This window comes from Gasterosteus aculeatus, chromosome 7 (genome assembly GCF_964276395.1).
Source record: "Gasterosteus aculeatus chromosome 7, fGasAcu3.hap1.1, whole genome shotgun sequence".
NCBI lineage: Eukaryota > Metazoa > Chordata > Actinopteri > Perciformes > Gasterosteidae > Gasterosteus > Gasterosteus aculeatus.
In genome coordinates, this window is record NC_135694.1 from 19,939,287 (window position 1) to 19,954,650 (window position 15,364).

At 41.8% G+C, this 15,364-nt stretch overlaps 1 protein-coding gene across 3 annotated transcripts in view; it reads left to right on the plus strand.

The window, feature by feature from the left end:
* Positions 1-15,364, plus strand: part of LOC120822484 (roundabout homolog 1) — a 63,907-nt gene that overhangs the window by 2,195 nt on the left and 46,348 nt on the right. For all 3 annotated transcript variants that reach the window (XM_078107129.1, XM_078107127.1, XM_078107128.1), the window contains exon 2: positions 13,975-14,301. Coding sequence is in view for 2 of the 3 variants with exons in the window: in XM_078107127.1 (XP_077963253.1) it covers positions 13,975-14,301 (327 nt within the window). In the remaining variant the exon portion in view is untranslated. The remainder of the gene's footprint in view (positions 1-13,974; positions 14,302-15,364) is intronic.

The following is a 15,364-nucleotide window of genomic DNA, read 5'->3' on the forward strand; positions in this document are numbered from 1 at the left end:
GAAAGTGTTATTTGTACTAAAATGGAAACTTGACTCAAATCCCAGATACTAAGAGTATTTATTTAATACATACTTGTGTCTTGAAAATGTAAATGTACATTGAATGGCCATGTTTGAACATGTGTATGTGTGTGTGTGTGTGTATGTGTTTTTACCACATCCCCATTCCACCATAGATTACAGGGAGTCTTATGCATTATATCTGGGATAGCTGCCAGGTTTACATGCCTGTCCTTGAAAATGATCCATGTGTAACTAAATGCAATCAGAAGGATTACATGTTTTTTCCACCCTGCTTTTGTTTAATTTAACTCATCCACTTAAATGGTATCTTGACTGTAGCATAAAAACGTGCGGTGGTCCACGACTGCCCATCACCCAAGCGCCAAGCTCTTAAAGTTGTGCTGTTAAGTGACTTCACCGATACTCAGAACCCGGAAACCTGGACGTCTGCATTCGTTGAGCGTCAAATCTCTGCATAATAAACATGCCGATGGTAATTGGATGATGCATGATAATCTAAATGATGGCCATTAAAAGCACATGCTTGTGTCGAGACGGCTTTGTCCCTTTCATCCCACAGATGTAAATTACGCTCCCCCAGAGTGATGCTGTTAGTCGCCTCGCCATTCTACCTGCTTTGTTTGATGATCTGTAAACACTGTCTAAAAAGGAACCACGGGGGGAAAAAAAAGAATAGCTCAGCCTGTTATTCTTTGTTATGATGGTTGTCGCATCTGTGTTTCCAAACAGCGGATTTGAAAGCCCAGTTAACCCTCTCAGTTCTGCTGCCAGTAATAGGATTAATATCTTCAGAAAAACCACACCGGCTAGGCTAATAACTAGGCTAATTACTTTAGCAATGAGAAACGTCCCTCCGAGGCTTACTTTACCCATCGTCCACGTGTTATCAGTGAAGGAGTACAACAGGGGCTCAGAGACTAGTAGAACACGGGTTGATTCCATCTCCGGTGTGCGCAGCAGCCCCGTAGGGACCCGTTTGATCGAGACATCTGGCAGGCCCGCCGGAGTTAGTTTGCGCGCGGGTCAGAGTTCACATGTACCTACTCATACGGCTTTTGGCGACCGACACTCACGGCCCGCGAGAGGTTGCCTGTTTGTTGCGACCCGAAATACCACGGGGCACTTGTTACAGAGCGCTGGACTTTAAGCGGTGATGGCTTAATTGGGGGAAGCTGGCCTGCTGTGCCGCCCCTCCTCCCTTAAGCTAACAAGCGTCCCCGTAGTCTTTGTGGTGGTGACAGTGACGAGCTGAGTCCCGCTGCTAATGAGGAGTTCTTCGCCATGGATGATGGGATATCTTTGCACGCCGACGAGAATTCCTTTGTTTGTTTGCATGAATTCCTTCTTTTCTTCCTTTGGTAATGATGCATCTCACAGGCTTCACTGGAGAGCAGATTGGTTACGGAGCATCTTCATGGATGTTGCTCATCCCGGAGAACGTGGAGTTTTATGAAATGCATTCAGGGTGTGGCTCTTCTGTGCTTCCCTCACACCGGCTGCACTGTGTGCTAGTTTAGCTTTCATTCTTTCCTGGTGGTAGGGAGCCTGGCACACGATGCCTTTTCTTGAAATTCGTATTCTTTCACAGCCATTCTTGGGATTAATCAACCCTGTTTTTGACTTTGACAGCCCCTGTTATCCCTAAATGATGTGTTATGTGTAAGATGAGGTCACTGCTTGTTTGAAACAGGTGTCATTAAGGTTATTATTACCTAACAAATGCTCAACCCAGGAACTCTTCTTGCAGAGGAACTGAGTCTCTCTTGTCTCTGAAACCCCAGTGGACGTTGCCGCGATTGTTTGCTTCTAATTGCTTATGCATGGATGCATATGTAATGTGTGTCGGCGTGTGTGTTTTTCGGATTGTGTACCGTCAAGCTGGGATTCACGATATTTTCTCCCCTGTTTACTCGCCGGCTTCCTGTGAGGCCGAGCGCGGTCGCCAACCCTGGGGGAAAGGAAGCTACTGAGAGTTTTAACAAGCCCCCAGGTGCCTGGAGTTCACAGGTTATCACACCTTCTCACAGGCACTTGCGCAGACACACACACACACACACACACTCCAGCACACAGCCACACACAAAAGCACTCGTTCTGAGGAGGATCGATAACTACTAGCGAGCTCCTCGCCTGAAGGATCCGCCCACACCCAGACTGTTTCCTTCAACCTTTTACACTCACCGCTGTAAAAATAGAATCCCGGTTCATTCCGCCATTACAGTAGTTATCACGTTATCATTTTTGGTGCAACAATTAAAATAGAAATTGGGATTAATTGATTATTTCAGTTGATGTCGTAACCATAGCAGTTTAATTAATTATCCAAAGTTTGCTGTTTTTTCATGAAAATTGTGTATTTATTCTCAAAACTTTATTTTGACTTTATTTTTTAATATTTTGACTCATTCTCGACATTTTAACCTATTTTTCATAGAATGAACTTCATCATTGAAATGGTATTCCAACTATGTTCTCAACATATTTTAAAAATGCAATGCCTGGCTTTAATACTGAAAGGTTGACCTTAATCTTTCACCTCTTGTTTTCTTTTCATATGCCTCTACCCTTATACTCTCATATAGAGCATATAATACTACTGAGGAAAATGAAAAACGGTTTCAGACCAACAGCCCACATTAAAGCCTACGGAGCTGATATGGCTCTGGTTGGTAATTTGTCAGCATTAGTTTATTAATTAAATCTTTTTGCCATCGGTTGCTTGTCGACAGTACTAAAAAGTGAACCGATACCCATGTTTATTTGGACAGACTAGCCTGGAAGCTCAGGAATCGATGTGGATTTGTGGGATACTGCGGGCTGCTTGTACGCTTTGGGCCTCAGTTTCCTGTCCTGAGGTCAGTGCAGCTATGGCCGCTTGCGGAGGCCCGTCGGATAATTACTTTTAAAATAAATCTGCCCTTTTTATTTCGGGGATTTTATATGTTGGCTGACTGAAGACTGAAATGCTTTCATGAATCCCATCTAGTTTCCTGCTCTGATACTCGAGGTGGACATAGACATTTTTCCTTTCTTGCACAAACTGTGTTTCTGAAACAAATTGTTCTACATTTGTGGCCTCATGCGACTTGTCGATCCCTGTTAGCAATGATTGACGTGTTCCAGTGTTTCCTTAAGGATTTGGGGTTAGAGAGCTATTGGGAAACTTCATATTTTGAAAGGACAGCTTTGAAGGTCATAGTTATAGTATAACCTCCCTTGCTGAGGTTACAGCTCCTCTTCAGTCAGGCGGCTAATAATCAATAAACTCCCAGTGATGTGGCTTATAGAATTGATCAGCCAAGCCCCTGGTACATTCAGCTCAATTGACCGTTCAAATAATGAATTCAGAATTATGTTTTCACACGTTGAACTGTTTGTTTTCCTGGCGTGCCTTTGAAACTCTCCCATCATAAATTATTCTAAGAGCCTTCATTCGAATCCATCTAAACCAAACACGATCTTTCACTTGGCTAATTAGATCCTAGTAAGAACCTCAGTGAGGATGAAGAGAGCGAGCCAGTAAGAGCGTGATGCCCTCAGGACAGATTTTGTTATTACAGGGTGAGGACCCACCTAATGTTCATTAACCAGAGGTCGATCTTCAGCATTTTGACATACAGTCTTAATATTTAGTGGGAGAACCAGTTGAATATATTTGAATTACGTTAGAATAGCATAACGTGGCACTACGAAGGGAAATTTAGAGGGATATATTGACCAAGACAAATAGCAGTTATTTGTTGTTTTATCAGGTGGTTTATTGTCAGTACCCAAACCAATTTCTTCATTCAGCATGATGAATTTGAAAAGAGATTTCTATAATACAAGTTGAAATCTGTGTTCCGGCTGTTTAATACACGGATTAACAGCAAGTAATTACATTTTTTAAAGCTAATCCTACCTTGGATAATATAATAAGATATGTATTTTCTATTTTATTATAATACCTGAAATATTGCAATTACGCTTTCATCATTGTATTTCCCCTCTTCCACTATTATTACTTTTCCATTCAACTATTGTTAAAACTAATTTAATCCTTAATTTTACAACGGCTGTCACCAAAATCCTAAAATCCTAAATACAACGTCTTGAATTCAGGTGGTACTTTCTTAGATTGCATTCCTCCCATTTGCGGGATGGGATACAATGTAGCGCTTTTACATCTCTCAGGTTAATGAGGGGGTAAGAGAAGGAAAAAGAAAAGGAAAGTGTGTACAGGAATAGTGTCGGGAAGATTTTGTCTGCTATGTGACAAAATAAAATTAATAAGCAATTATGTCATGTTCAGAATATGAGAATATGTATGAGGGAACACCGACATAAAACAGAATTCCAGACAGCCATTATTTTTACAGGCATTTGGTTCCCATAGCCTGGTAGTTTCCATTGTAATAAGAAGGGCTTCCAATCAACCAAATAACCTGCAGTGTTTTTCTCACTTCAAACAGCAGCTTCATTGATTGGCATCAAGCGTGGACTCTATCCAGATTTGAAATGCCTGCTTTATTCCAAACAGTGTTGGTTTGGCAGTGAGATGTCTAACAAATTGTTAGATCCAGCTAGTTTTCACAACTCATTGCAATTACATTTAACAGTCGAGTGGACCTTCTCTTCAAGCGGCAGAAGTTACAACTTATGCCAAGATTTTCCGATTGCAAACTCACTTTTGCCCTCTTAAAGCTATTTATTAGAGCATGCGAAGTGTAGAAACACCTCATGTAACTGAAACCACACACCATAGCAAACCAAGCTGGAGAGCTGTGCTTTGAATGTATCCCTCACGTCAACAAACAACGCCAGCCAACGCGCCTGATCTACGGCACCAACACCAATGGAGCCAAACAAAAAGCTGTTCACACAGATGTACTTGGAAATCACTGCCAGTGAGCTGTTTTAATCACCTCTAAAAAAAAATCAAAGTGGAAAAGCTTATCGGGGTTTAAGCTTTTATACTTTTCACAGAGAAAAGGATTGGAGTCCGTTTTATCACGAAGGAATGAAGTGTACAAAGTGAAAAGCAATTTGTCAAGACACAACAGGACAGATTTTCTGCCCAGTCGAAGTGATTGACACAAGCAGGTTTGCAGCGAAAGGAGAGGTCAGTTTATTAGGGATTTCCTTGAGCCGCTTCTCCTCCGTGCTGAGCTCTGACTTGTTGGCCGCTCCCCTGCGGTGCTCCATTGCCACTCCCTGCAGGTAGTGTTGATATACTAGTGTCTGACAAATACACAGTACATGCTGTACACGAGTGATGTTTCCTCATTTAGATGGCAACCATGCATGAAGATGAGCTTAATCTTTAGTGATTGGTATCTGCATCATCCGCTATTTACATCAATCTTTGGAACGGGTGCTGCGAGAGCAGGGAGATCTAATGTCTAAAGGAAGACTGCATTTCAAAAATGGTGGCAATGTGGCACCACCAGCACCACCACCAGCACCAGCACCACCAGCACCAGCAGCAGCAACAGCAGCAGCAGCAGCAGCAGCTGTGTTTTGATAAGATTTTCAGTTGTCTTCTTGGCTCGAATGCTGCCAATGTCAGACACCCGTTGCTCTTCAGTCAGACTGTCAGACTGCTGCCTTTGAATTTAAACCATTTAGAGTTTCTTTCATTCTTTTCTGACGTTAGTGTGTTTATTTGTGTAAAATGACGCACATAAATGTCATAAACCTTCGTTAATGGATTTCTGGTTGACTCATTTTGTCATTTTTGATAGCAGATTTCAATTGGGTCTCATTTGCCCCCCTAAAATGAAATGTCGGTCTGGCACTGAAGTGGACAGGACGGCATTTGTTTACGCATACTGCAGATTGTTTTTATCCTGCCTAAATTCTTTGTGCACAGATGTTACCAAGAAGTGACCACAAGTGAAACAGGTGGCAAGCACTTCACATAACTGGATCTCAGAATCACAACACGATGTTCTAAGCAATCTGCATTTGTAATCTGCAAGAGGAACCAAAAAAAGCATTTTAAAGGAATAGTTTAAAAACAGTTTTGCTTTGCTCCCTTTGTACAGTTCCCGGTGTGGAGGACCAGTGTAAAGCTAAGCTAAGTGTCTCAGCCACAGCTTCACACCTAATAATGAATCTCATCAATCTTGTTTTCCAAAGTGTCAAACTATTCATTCCATGTCAATTGTAAATGTGGTTCAACTAGAAAAATAAGTGACAAACAGCGCTAACCTCTAGTTATTAATATCCTCTTTGACCGCTATGCTTACACTATCATTCGTGTGAGGCGGCTCCTCCTGCCTCTTTGTTAAAGTGGTTGTAATTTAGAGTCAGCAGAGCGGCTCAATGACATATCCAAGCTGGGTTGGAGTTTCCAAGACACATACGTGACTGTTTGCATGCACACGATCCTGGAATGGGTTTTTAGTAACCAGCAGAAGAGGGCAAAGTCATTCTCCCTTCACAGCACAGTCGCCTGTTCACATCTGGGCCGCCACAACCGGGGGCGCAATTAAGACCGAAAATGAATGTAGGTCATACAGTTATGCGTCTGTGACACGCAATGACGCAGCATGAAGCTAATGAAATATTTATGTATTTACTCAGTTAGTGTTCCAAAAACGTTTTAAGTGACAGTTTTATTACTTGATACGCCTCAAAGTTAATTACATGATAAAGTGCAGATGGTCAAACACACATTATGCAGTCTGTTTAATGAATTATATTAAATACTGTAGACAAAGTAACTTTGAGGATAAGGCAACAGTATGAAATCCCCCGTAGTGCTTATTCTCTGTCTGTATATAGTGATGGAAAGTTTGACTTTCAAGCTCTGCCTGTGATAATCAATGACCTATACAGACTCTTTGCTATCCACTGAACATTTAATGGAGTGAGGATAAGCCTCTCAGATGGGCTTGTTGGCCTTTCCAGGCAGTTGTGTTTAAAAAAAACGCATACAGGAGGTAAGCTGAGCTCAACTATTCCTATTTCAAAGCAATGATATAAAAAATGAATGCTGGAAATGTTGACACAATCAATGATTACCAGTAACCAGCATTAGCATAGCTGGGAATATGTTGTGTGCTCTTGATCAGCAAGTCTGATTAATGGCATGTAAAAGCATTTCAATAAACTGCGACAACATAGTATTGGATTTTTTTTTAAACTGCAGGAAAACAGACTGAACAATGAGAAAAGAACGAGACTACAGCTTGACATTGACAGCCTGATAGATTTATTCTCCAGTTAAAGTGTCCTGGCTCATTGACTTGGCTCAGATTTTTATCTCCAACAATGTTCCGGTTAGAATCTGCCCCGGGGAATTCAACGCTTGTTACCTTTCCAGCCGGCGTTAAACACATGACCACCCAAATTTTCAATTCACGAGATTATATTACTGCACAGTAAAAAACAAACAATTAGGTGACCGACTGCATAAAATTATAAATAAACACCAACATTTGCACACAATACTCAAAGTGATTTAATGCAAACCATTAATCAATTAATCAGTCGACAGATGGATAATTGTCAACAATTCTGTTGTTGTAGTTACAGTTTAAGCTTTTCTGCTTCATGTCATTAAAATAAAAATACAAATTCAGGTTATGGACTGTTGCTCAGTCAAATCAAGGTATCTAGAGACATTACTTTGGCCATTACTACGGCCATTTTTTCATGTAAACATATTTTACAGATGAATTGCTATTGAAAATAAATGTTTTTTATTCTTTTTTTTAAGCCACTCATCTGTTAAGCCTGCGAGCAAACTCCTGATGCATTCCCACCCAGTCCTTATCTTCCCCTGAACATCTGGGTGCTGCATTTGGGAGGTGTTATCATGTCCACGACCTTGACTCTCCTCTCTGCGCACTGCGTCATTGTGCATCATGTTGTTAGATGAGTGCCAGAAGGAAGAACCTCATAGTATTTATTGTAATTCAAGATTTCATAATTTTAATGCGATTTAAAAAGACAACCTTTAAAAATGCAATTTAGAAAGAACGAATGTGTGTGAGCGCTGTCTAAGATAGTTTGAGTTTGGCTGCAGACACCTTTCCCCTGCCACACACAGACATAGAAGCACATTCCTTCCCTTACATACTTGAGTGAATGACAGTGTTCAACTGTTTCACTTAATTGCAGTTTATACAGCCTGAGAAAGAATCTCTGGCATTTATTGGTTCTCCATGTTTTATTTTGGAAATTAATATATTGGGTGTCTGTGTAGGTTTGGAATATTCCTCCCCAAGGGATGAGCATCTCACAAATGGTTTATTATGATGACTGCCATCATACAGTCTGACTGTTGTGCTTTGTTAGTGAATAATGAATAATCCAATTTTTCAGAGAACACACTTATTCACTTTCAAGAACGAAGCAAAAGCCAACTGACGCTATGAGCACAAAGAATGCAAATGGAAACACTGCTGCCACGGCCCCGTTAAAAGGTTCAAAAACCTCACTCACATTAATTCATAACAATACTGAAGTGTTTAAATAACAAGTGGTTGTTTTATAGCGGTTATTCTGCTGGACTATTTCTTGGTCAGATATAATGGTAGGGGGAAAGACTGCTTTTCCAATGAAGTTGTATAATTGCAAGCTAGTTGAAATGAATATTCACAGCCAACATTAATGCTAATCATGTATCTGAGTAGATTGTGCTTGGACTGCAAAACCCCTTCGACAAACATGCACGGACATAAAATCTCAACTACCTGAAAGACCACACTGCTTGCTTGGTGAGGCGGAAGGAGCCTCTGCTGCAAACGGGTTTGAGCATCATCATCGGAGAAAAGTGATACCTTGAATACGATGGGACGTGACTAGCTAATCCATGTGAAGACTATAGCCAAAAAACTGATGTCGATTAACCAATGCTCAACTGATCAGCGCTCTGCCTGAAGGAACACAATGCTTAATGGTATATTTATGGTATATTTATTTAAAAAACGAAGTGCAGTATTTCCATGCAAAGTCAATGGACACATGCAAATGGTTGCAAACAAAGTACATTTCGGTCATCAAACCGGCTACTGAAGGGGAGGCGAATGAGGCAAATTAACCACAAATAGTCGGGCAAATGCCTCGCATGAGTCAAGCGTTACAAAAATTTTCTACGCTATGCTTATTTTGTTAAAGTTCGCCGCTCTGTGCTTATTATTTCTGGTTAAATAGCTTGAATGTGGGACATTTTTTCATTAGCATCGGGATGGTTTTGTGAGTGTAGCCTTTTATTATAAACTCTGCACAGTGTTATAAAACAGGTCTCTGGCCTCTCTTGTAACCACTTTGATGTTGGGCCAAATCCACATCAGTCAGAACTTGGCCTTAGAAGGGAGGGATTTTTTTGGCTGTTTTCCTGACATTTTTGTATAATCAGATGTGCTTAAAATACCAAAGGTGGTGCAGTGATGCACAAAACCTAAGCATAATTCCCCCCACTTGTCACAGTAATACTCCTGCTCCTGCTAGTTGGGTTTCAAAGAGTTAGAAGGCTGTCTAGTCTGGGTCTGTGAAGTGTATTTTAGGATGGGAATGCTGACAGCAGTCAGTTCTTATTCAAACACAGGATCCATTCGGCAACATAAAATCATTCTCAACCCACTTTTGGAGAACTGCCAACATCTGTCACAACGCTTGCTAGCTGTTGCTCTTCCAAATGATATTATTGAATTTTGGCTTCTAACTAAACTAAAACAATGTGGTATTTGATTTAGTTCAGTTGAGGATTTCGTAGCAGGACGTTTTGGCGCTGCAGAGGTCTGCTGCTTCTCTGTGTGACTCGTCAGGTCTGTCTCTCAAATGCTCCTTAAGACGCCTGAATCTCAGTTTCGGTCTTTACCGCTCGTTGCCTGTTCAAACATGTGCTGTCATTTGACTTACAAGAATACTGCTATGAAACTCTGAAGCTTCCAGAAATCTCTGTCTTGCCTATTAAAACTGTGGGCTGATCCGCGATCTATAGCCCGCGGGTTACAAAACAGAAAAACCAAATGACTTTCACAGGCTGAAACAAAAGGGATTTCCTTTACAAGACGTGGCTGTTCCACTTGCTGCCTCCCATAAGCCTCCCAGCTAAATCGCCCTGCGCCTGACTGCTACTCTTTCGCAGCGGCACTCGAGCACAGGTAATCCCACAGCACCTCGGGTGGAGATTGACCATCTCCACCACCACCACTGTGGCTCTGGCCAGCTTCGCTTCCGAGTCACTGAGCAGGCTGATTGTGTCACATGTCAGCAGCACCCGAGGGTGGCGGTCCACAGCATTGTGCATTGATGAATGTCAATGATCATACTTATTTTTAGTGTAAAACAGAGGACAGTCACTTGTGGATATGGAGTCCCAAATTGTGATGCTTCAGCAACGCGTGTACGTCTGTCAGCCGGTATGAAGTGTTATATCTTTAGAAAGGATCATTTTTCATACCGAGCTGACAGCTAGTGGGACCTCAGCGCACAGAGCTTATTTGATTGGGATATTTGATATTTTGTCTGTATATTTCTTTGGTTTGGTTCCAAACAGTCACAGTAGGCTCCCTTAATGCTCTCTAAACACATACAGTCCTTTACTGTAAATGACATTAGGGTGGGCTTATTAAAGACCACCAACGTTGGCCTATATTATACCAATTTGTCACATTCAGTTATTAGAATCTCATTGTTTGTTGTTTCAAATCTCAGACTCAGACCCCTTTATCACCCCGCTATTTCCTCCTCTTTTCCTCCTGTAATTCATCCCCTCGTGCCTTTTTACTCATATGCTGTATCTGTATAAAATACATTCCCTTCCTTTCTACTTTTTTTTGGTACATTTTAGTAAGAGAGAGACTCACAGCAGTGAAGAACACAGACTAGGTTTCCTTTCTCCCAGACGAAACTACACTTGCTGCCAGCTTCTCTCCACAGTTCTTCACAGGACCAGAGAACCGCCTCTGGTTTGACTGACAGAAATACACTTGTAGGGGCACAGGTGTTACAAATGACCTTTGTTGTGTACGTATGTACTCCATTGTGCATCTGCGGGCATGTTTTTGCATACTGATTGTGTGCTGGCGGCTGGCCCTTTGCAGATAAAGCCTGGTCTTCTGGGGGCCCACTTGTTGTGGGCTGATATTGCCTTTCTGTGATGCCAGGGAGCTTAGCGAGCTGCATGGACCCTTAGGCATCAGCCCAAGGCAATTAGGAAACCCAAGGCCCTGCCCACCATGTTCATATTGTTGTGTTATGCGTTTAAATGTTAAGATTGTGTGCAAAATAGCTTACATTAATTTCTGCAAAGCTACGTGGGTTGTTTGGCCATTTTGTGTTTCTTTCTTACGTATAGTATTGCTTTTTTATGTTGTTTAAGGTTTTCTTTCCTCATTTTTGAGAACTATATCTTCCTTGAACGTGAAAGGTAACTCATTTGTTCAGGCAACATAGTGGCTGCAAAGACTCTTGGTTCGAGAACCTCAGTAAAAGCACTTTGTTGATAACAGTATTAAAGCAGTAATAAAGAAATGGCTAAACAAATTTGGTCAATTAAACCACCAATTTGGTGCAGATATCGATTCCCAGTGGATGAACCCTAAAAACGTCAGAGATCCCCGTTCATAGACTAAGCTATTACTTTCATTATTTCTTATTGAATGACTCACATTTTGTCACAATCAATAGTGTTACGTTACAAGGCGTCAAGCTGCAGCTTTTACTGTGGCTGTAACAAATGAATCAATACTCTTCTACTGATAGTCACAAGTTACTCATTTGGTGTTGAAAATAATCTTACTTGTAATAAAATACATGCATACATACGTACGGGGCTGCGTCACATCACATGTATTCATTTACCAAAAAGCTCAAAGATGTTTATACATTGGCAGAGAGGAAACAAAGTGTGGGTGAGGCTATTATTCAAATCTAGATAAAAGTATAGCAAGTTACCATTATTTTGAAAAATCCCCATCCCGTTTTAGAAATGATCGTTAAAAGTGTGACAGAACACAAGGTGTAGTCTCGAAATGAAAACCTTTGGTATTGTCAATCCCTTGGTTCGGACCAACGATGGAACGGCTAAAGAAAGGTCCTACTCGTGCTTTTTGGTGGAGCACTCTGAGGAGCATTTTGTAAAAGGTTATTACTGCCTAGTTCAACTTTTTTGCCCGTTTATTGCATTTATCCGCATGTAGCCTTTTAGGTATAGCATTAAAGGAAAAGCCGACCAAGGAAGGAAATAGTAGGGATGAAAAAGACTAAAAGGTAATAATCAGGCAGTGGGGGGGCTTATCTCAGCAGTCGACATCCATTCAGTCAGACTGCTACTATCCAGGTAGCATGGAGCTTTCAAATGTAAAACATTAAAATGTCAGCGCCTTTCAGTTTTTAATGATAAGCTAGCGCACCTGTCAAAAGCTGTTCTTGTGTAAGCGACGACGTACTCTGCCTTTTAAATACTATCACATTTGTCCTTAATAACATTTGGTGAAAGACTGTAGATACAGACACACACTAACATCTATCACACTCCGCTGCGGATCAAACTCTCCCTCGTTTCACAATGTGCGAGGTGTTATCAATCTGGGAAAACACTTGTCTGCGTGGGACTTACTGGTCGCAGTCGGCGTGTAGGAGAGATCATCACTGTCTTTCCCGTTGGTGATTATCTGCTTTGCGGGACCATTGGAACATCAAAGCGTGACCTGCTGAAGGCTGTGTAAGCCAGTCTTTGCAGGGGCTTGAAGGAATTGTTCCCAAAGCAATAAAATGAAGCAACAAAGCGCGTGTACGACTGACATTAATGCTTCATTTCTGTCACTTTCTCCGTCTCTGTCTTCCTGTGTTGGGTTGTGAGCGGTTGGTAGCAAAATGGCTGCATTTCAGTTTAGAAAATAAAGCCGATTTGATAAAAAAAAATGATGCCATTAGCTGTTCTGGGATGGGGTTGGAGCTGGATTTACTGTATTAGGGGCTTGGAAGGAGATGGAAGGAGTTTATGATGTGCAGAGGCATTGGAGTTGTGTACCTAGATCTCATTAGGGAGGTTTGCTTTGTCCTCTGCCTCACAGGGACTCATTGTTACACCGTTTCTTTGACAAGAACAGCACAACTGACATCTCCGCAGTGAATCAGGGATTAGAGATGATTTTGTGGTTGTTAGTCTGAGAATGGTTGGTGGTGGATTCGTGTTTCTACAGCCGGTTTAAGGACTAGAGGCTGTGGTGAAACTGGCTGCAAATGGTCAACACAGAGCATAAATAAATGTATTCCCCAGTAAGGTGGAGGAAATAGAGTAATGGCTCCTAGCGTGGACGGCTATCCTTTCACCTTTGCTCAGAATATTGGAACTGGTAGGTCTGGAGAAAACACAGCTGGATTTAAAATGAGATTTTCTACCATCTGTATTTTCTTAGTCAATAATGAAGTGCACTGTGAAAACCATCATAATACATTTGAGGGGTTATGCATTTCTTATATTGCTACCTATATATATAGTTTCAGACACGTTTAAAACTAGTGAATATTTAAATTGGTGAAATTAACTCCAAGGTCTATAGTATTGTGTCTGTGGAGCGACAGATAACACCATAATCCCATCCTAATTCAGCCTTGAAGCCCGTCTCAAAAGCTGCATATAAATATTTCATGTCAGCATTGTTTTGCTTTTTTTAAATTTACAATGCCTCTTGGGGTTCCAACTGCTGAAAAAAGGCTTGACATTTTATGAGTGACATGCGATTGTGTGGTAATTATATTGTCAAACTGGATTATTTTTAATACAAGCCACTTGCACGGCAATAATATCTGGCCTTGTATAATTCCTTTAGAGCTGCTGGTGTTTTGATTAACACATGATTATTTTAGTGTGGCTCTGTGTTATAGTTCTGTTGTGTTCAGTTAACAAAAACATTACGTTCCATGTGCTTCATTACACACACAGCTACACAAATGTAAAGTGCATAGCAGGAACTCATTGTCCCCTTTGCACTTTTCCTTCCCCTCCAGGGTCTCGTCTTCGCCAGGAGGACTTTGCTCCCCGCATTGTGGAACACCCCTCTGACCTCATCGTGTCTAAGGGGGAACCAGCCACTCTCAACTGCAAGGCCGAGGGCCGGCCGACCCCGACGGTGGAATGGTCCAAAGACGGGGAGCGCGTGGAGACGGACCGCGACAACCCCCGCTCGCACCGCATGCTGCTGCCCAGCGGCTCCCTCTTCTTCCTGCGTATCATCCACGGACGGCGGAGCAAGCCCGACGACGGCAGTTACGTGTGTGTGGCACGAAACTATCTGGGCCAGGCGATCAGTCACAATGCATCCCTGGAAGTAGCCAGTAAGTTCTGCTGCCACATGCAATAGTGTTTGCATGTTGTGGTGCTCATAGCGGATTCTGTTGATAAAATGACGCACACATGCATGTTATTCCAACATGGCGGGATTATCTGCAAATACACCTGATATATAAATGGCCACAGTCAGAATCAAAGTGTACCAGAACGCTCAGTCTGTGATCCAGAATAACCAGGAAGCTTTCTCTGAAACCCAAGCATTTGATGCAGTTATACAGATAATGATCGCCAAAGCTGTTTTAAGCATTTTAATTGATTTCCCAATCTGTCAATGTGCATGATGATAGTGGTGATTTCAATTTCCATCTTCAAAGAAAGTAAGCATCTTTTTTTTTAATCCGGAGGAATATTCTCTCAATATAACCTTCAGATAATTGCATTCATAGAGTTCTGAAGACAAATAAGAGGAATACACGTTCAGAAAGTCTTACTTCTTTTCACATTCACCCAAACAGTTGCATCGATCTAATCCATTGATTAGACCAGAAAGGTTAAAAACTTAAAAAAACTGTTTACTTGTGTTACTTCCTTTCCAATATTGGTAATCTTTATTGTACGGGGACGGGTCACAATGAGTCCCACCTGTCTGAAACGCAGCAGCTGCGTGTCTGCTTTGGTCCCCAGGTTCAAACAAGTGCTAACAGGTGACAATGTCAACTCCCTGACTGAGAGTTGCCGCAGTGTGTCTGAGGCAGAACTCTATCCGGTTGCACATTGCAGACAAACATACGCTGTGTGTGCTTGTGCGCGTGTGTGTGTGTGTATACACGGTATGTATAAATGTTTGCATGGAATGAAGCGTGGGTAATGGCAGACGGAGTGCACAGGGCCAAAGCGTCACGGCTTACGACCATCGGAGCGGCGTAGATACAGACGGTGTGTAAATCCCAGGTCGCGCCAGTTCTGCAAGTTCAAAAACGGAAATCTGTTAAATACTAACAGTGGAAACTGTACTATAAGACGTGTTGGTAACAAAGGTTAACAACCTCTGTCATGCCCCTACACACACAGCATAGATACTCATCGTTTACTGTCAATCCTCCCCTC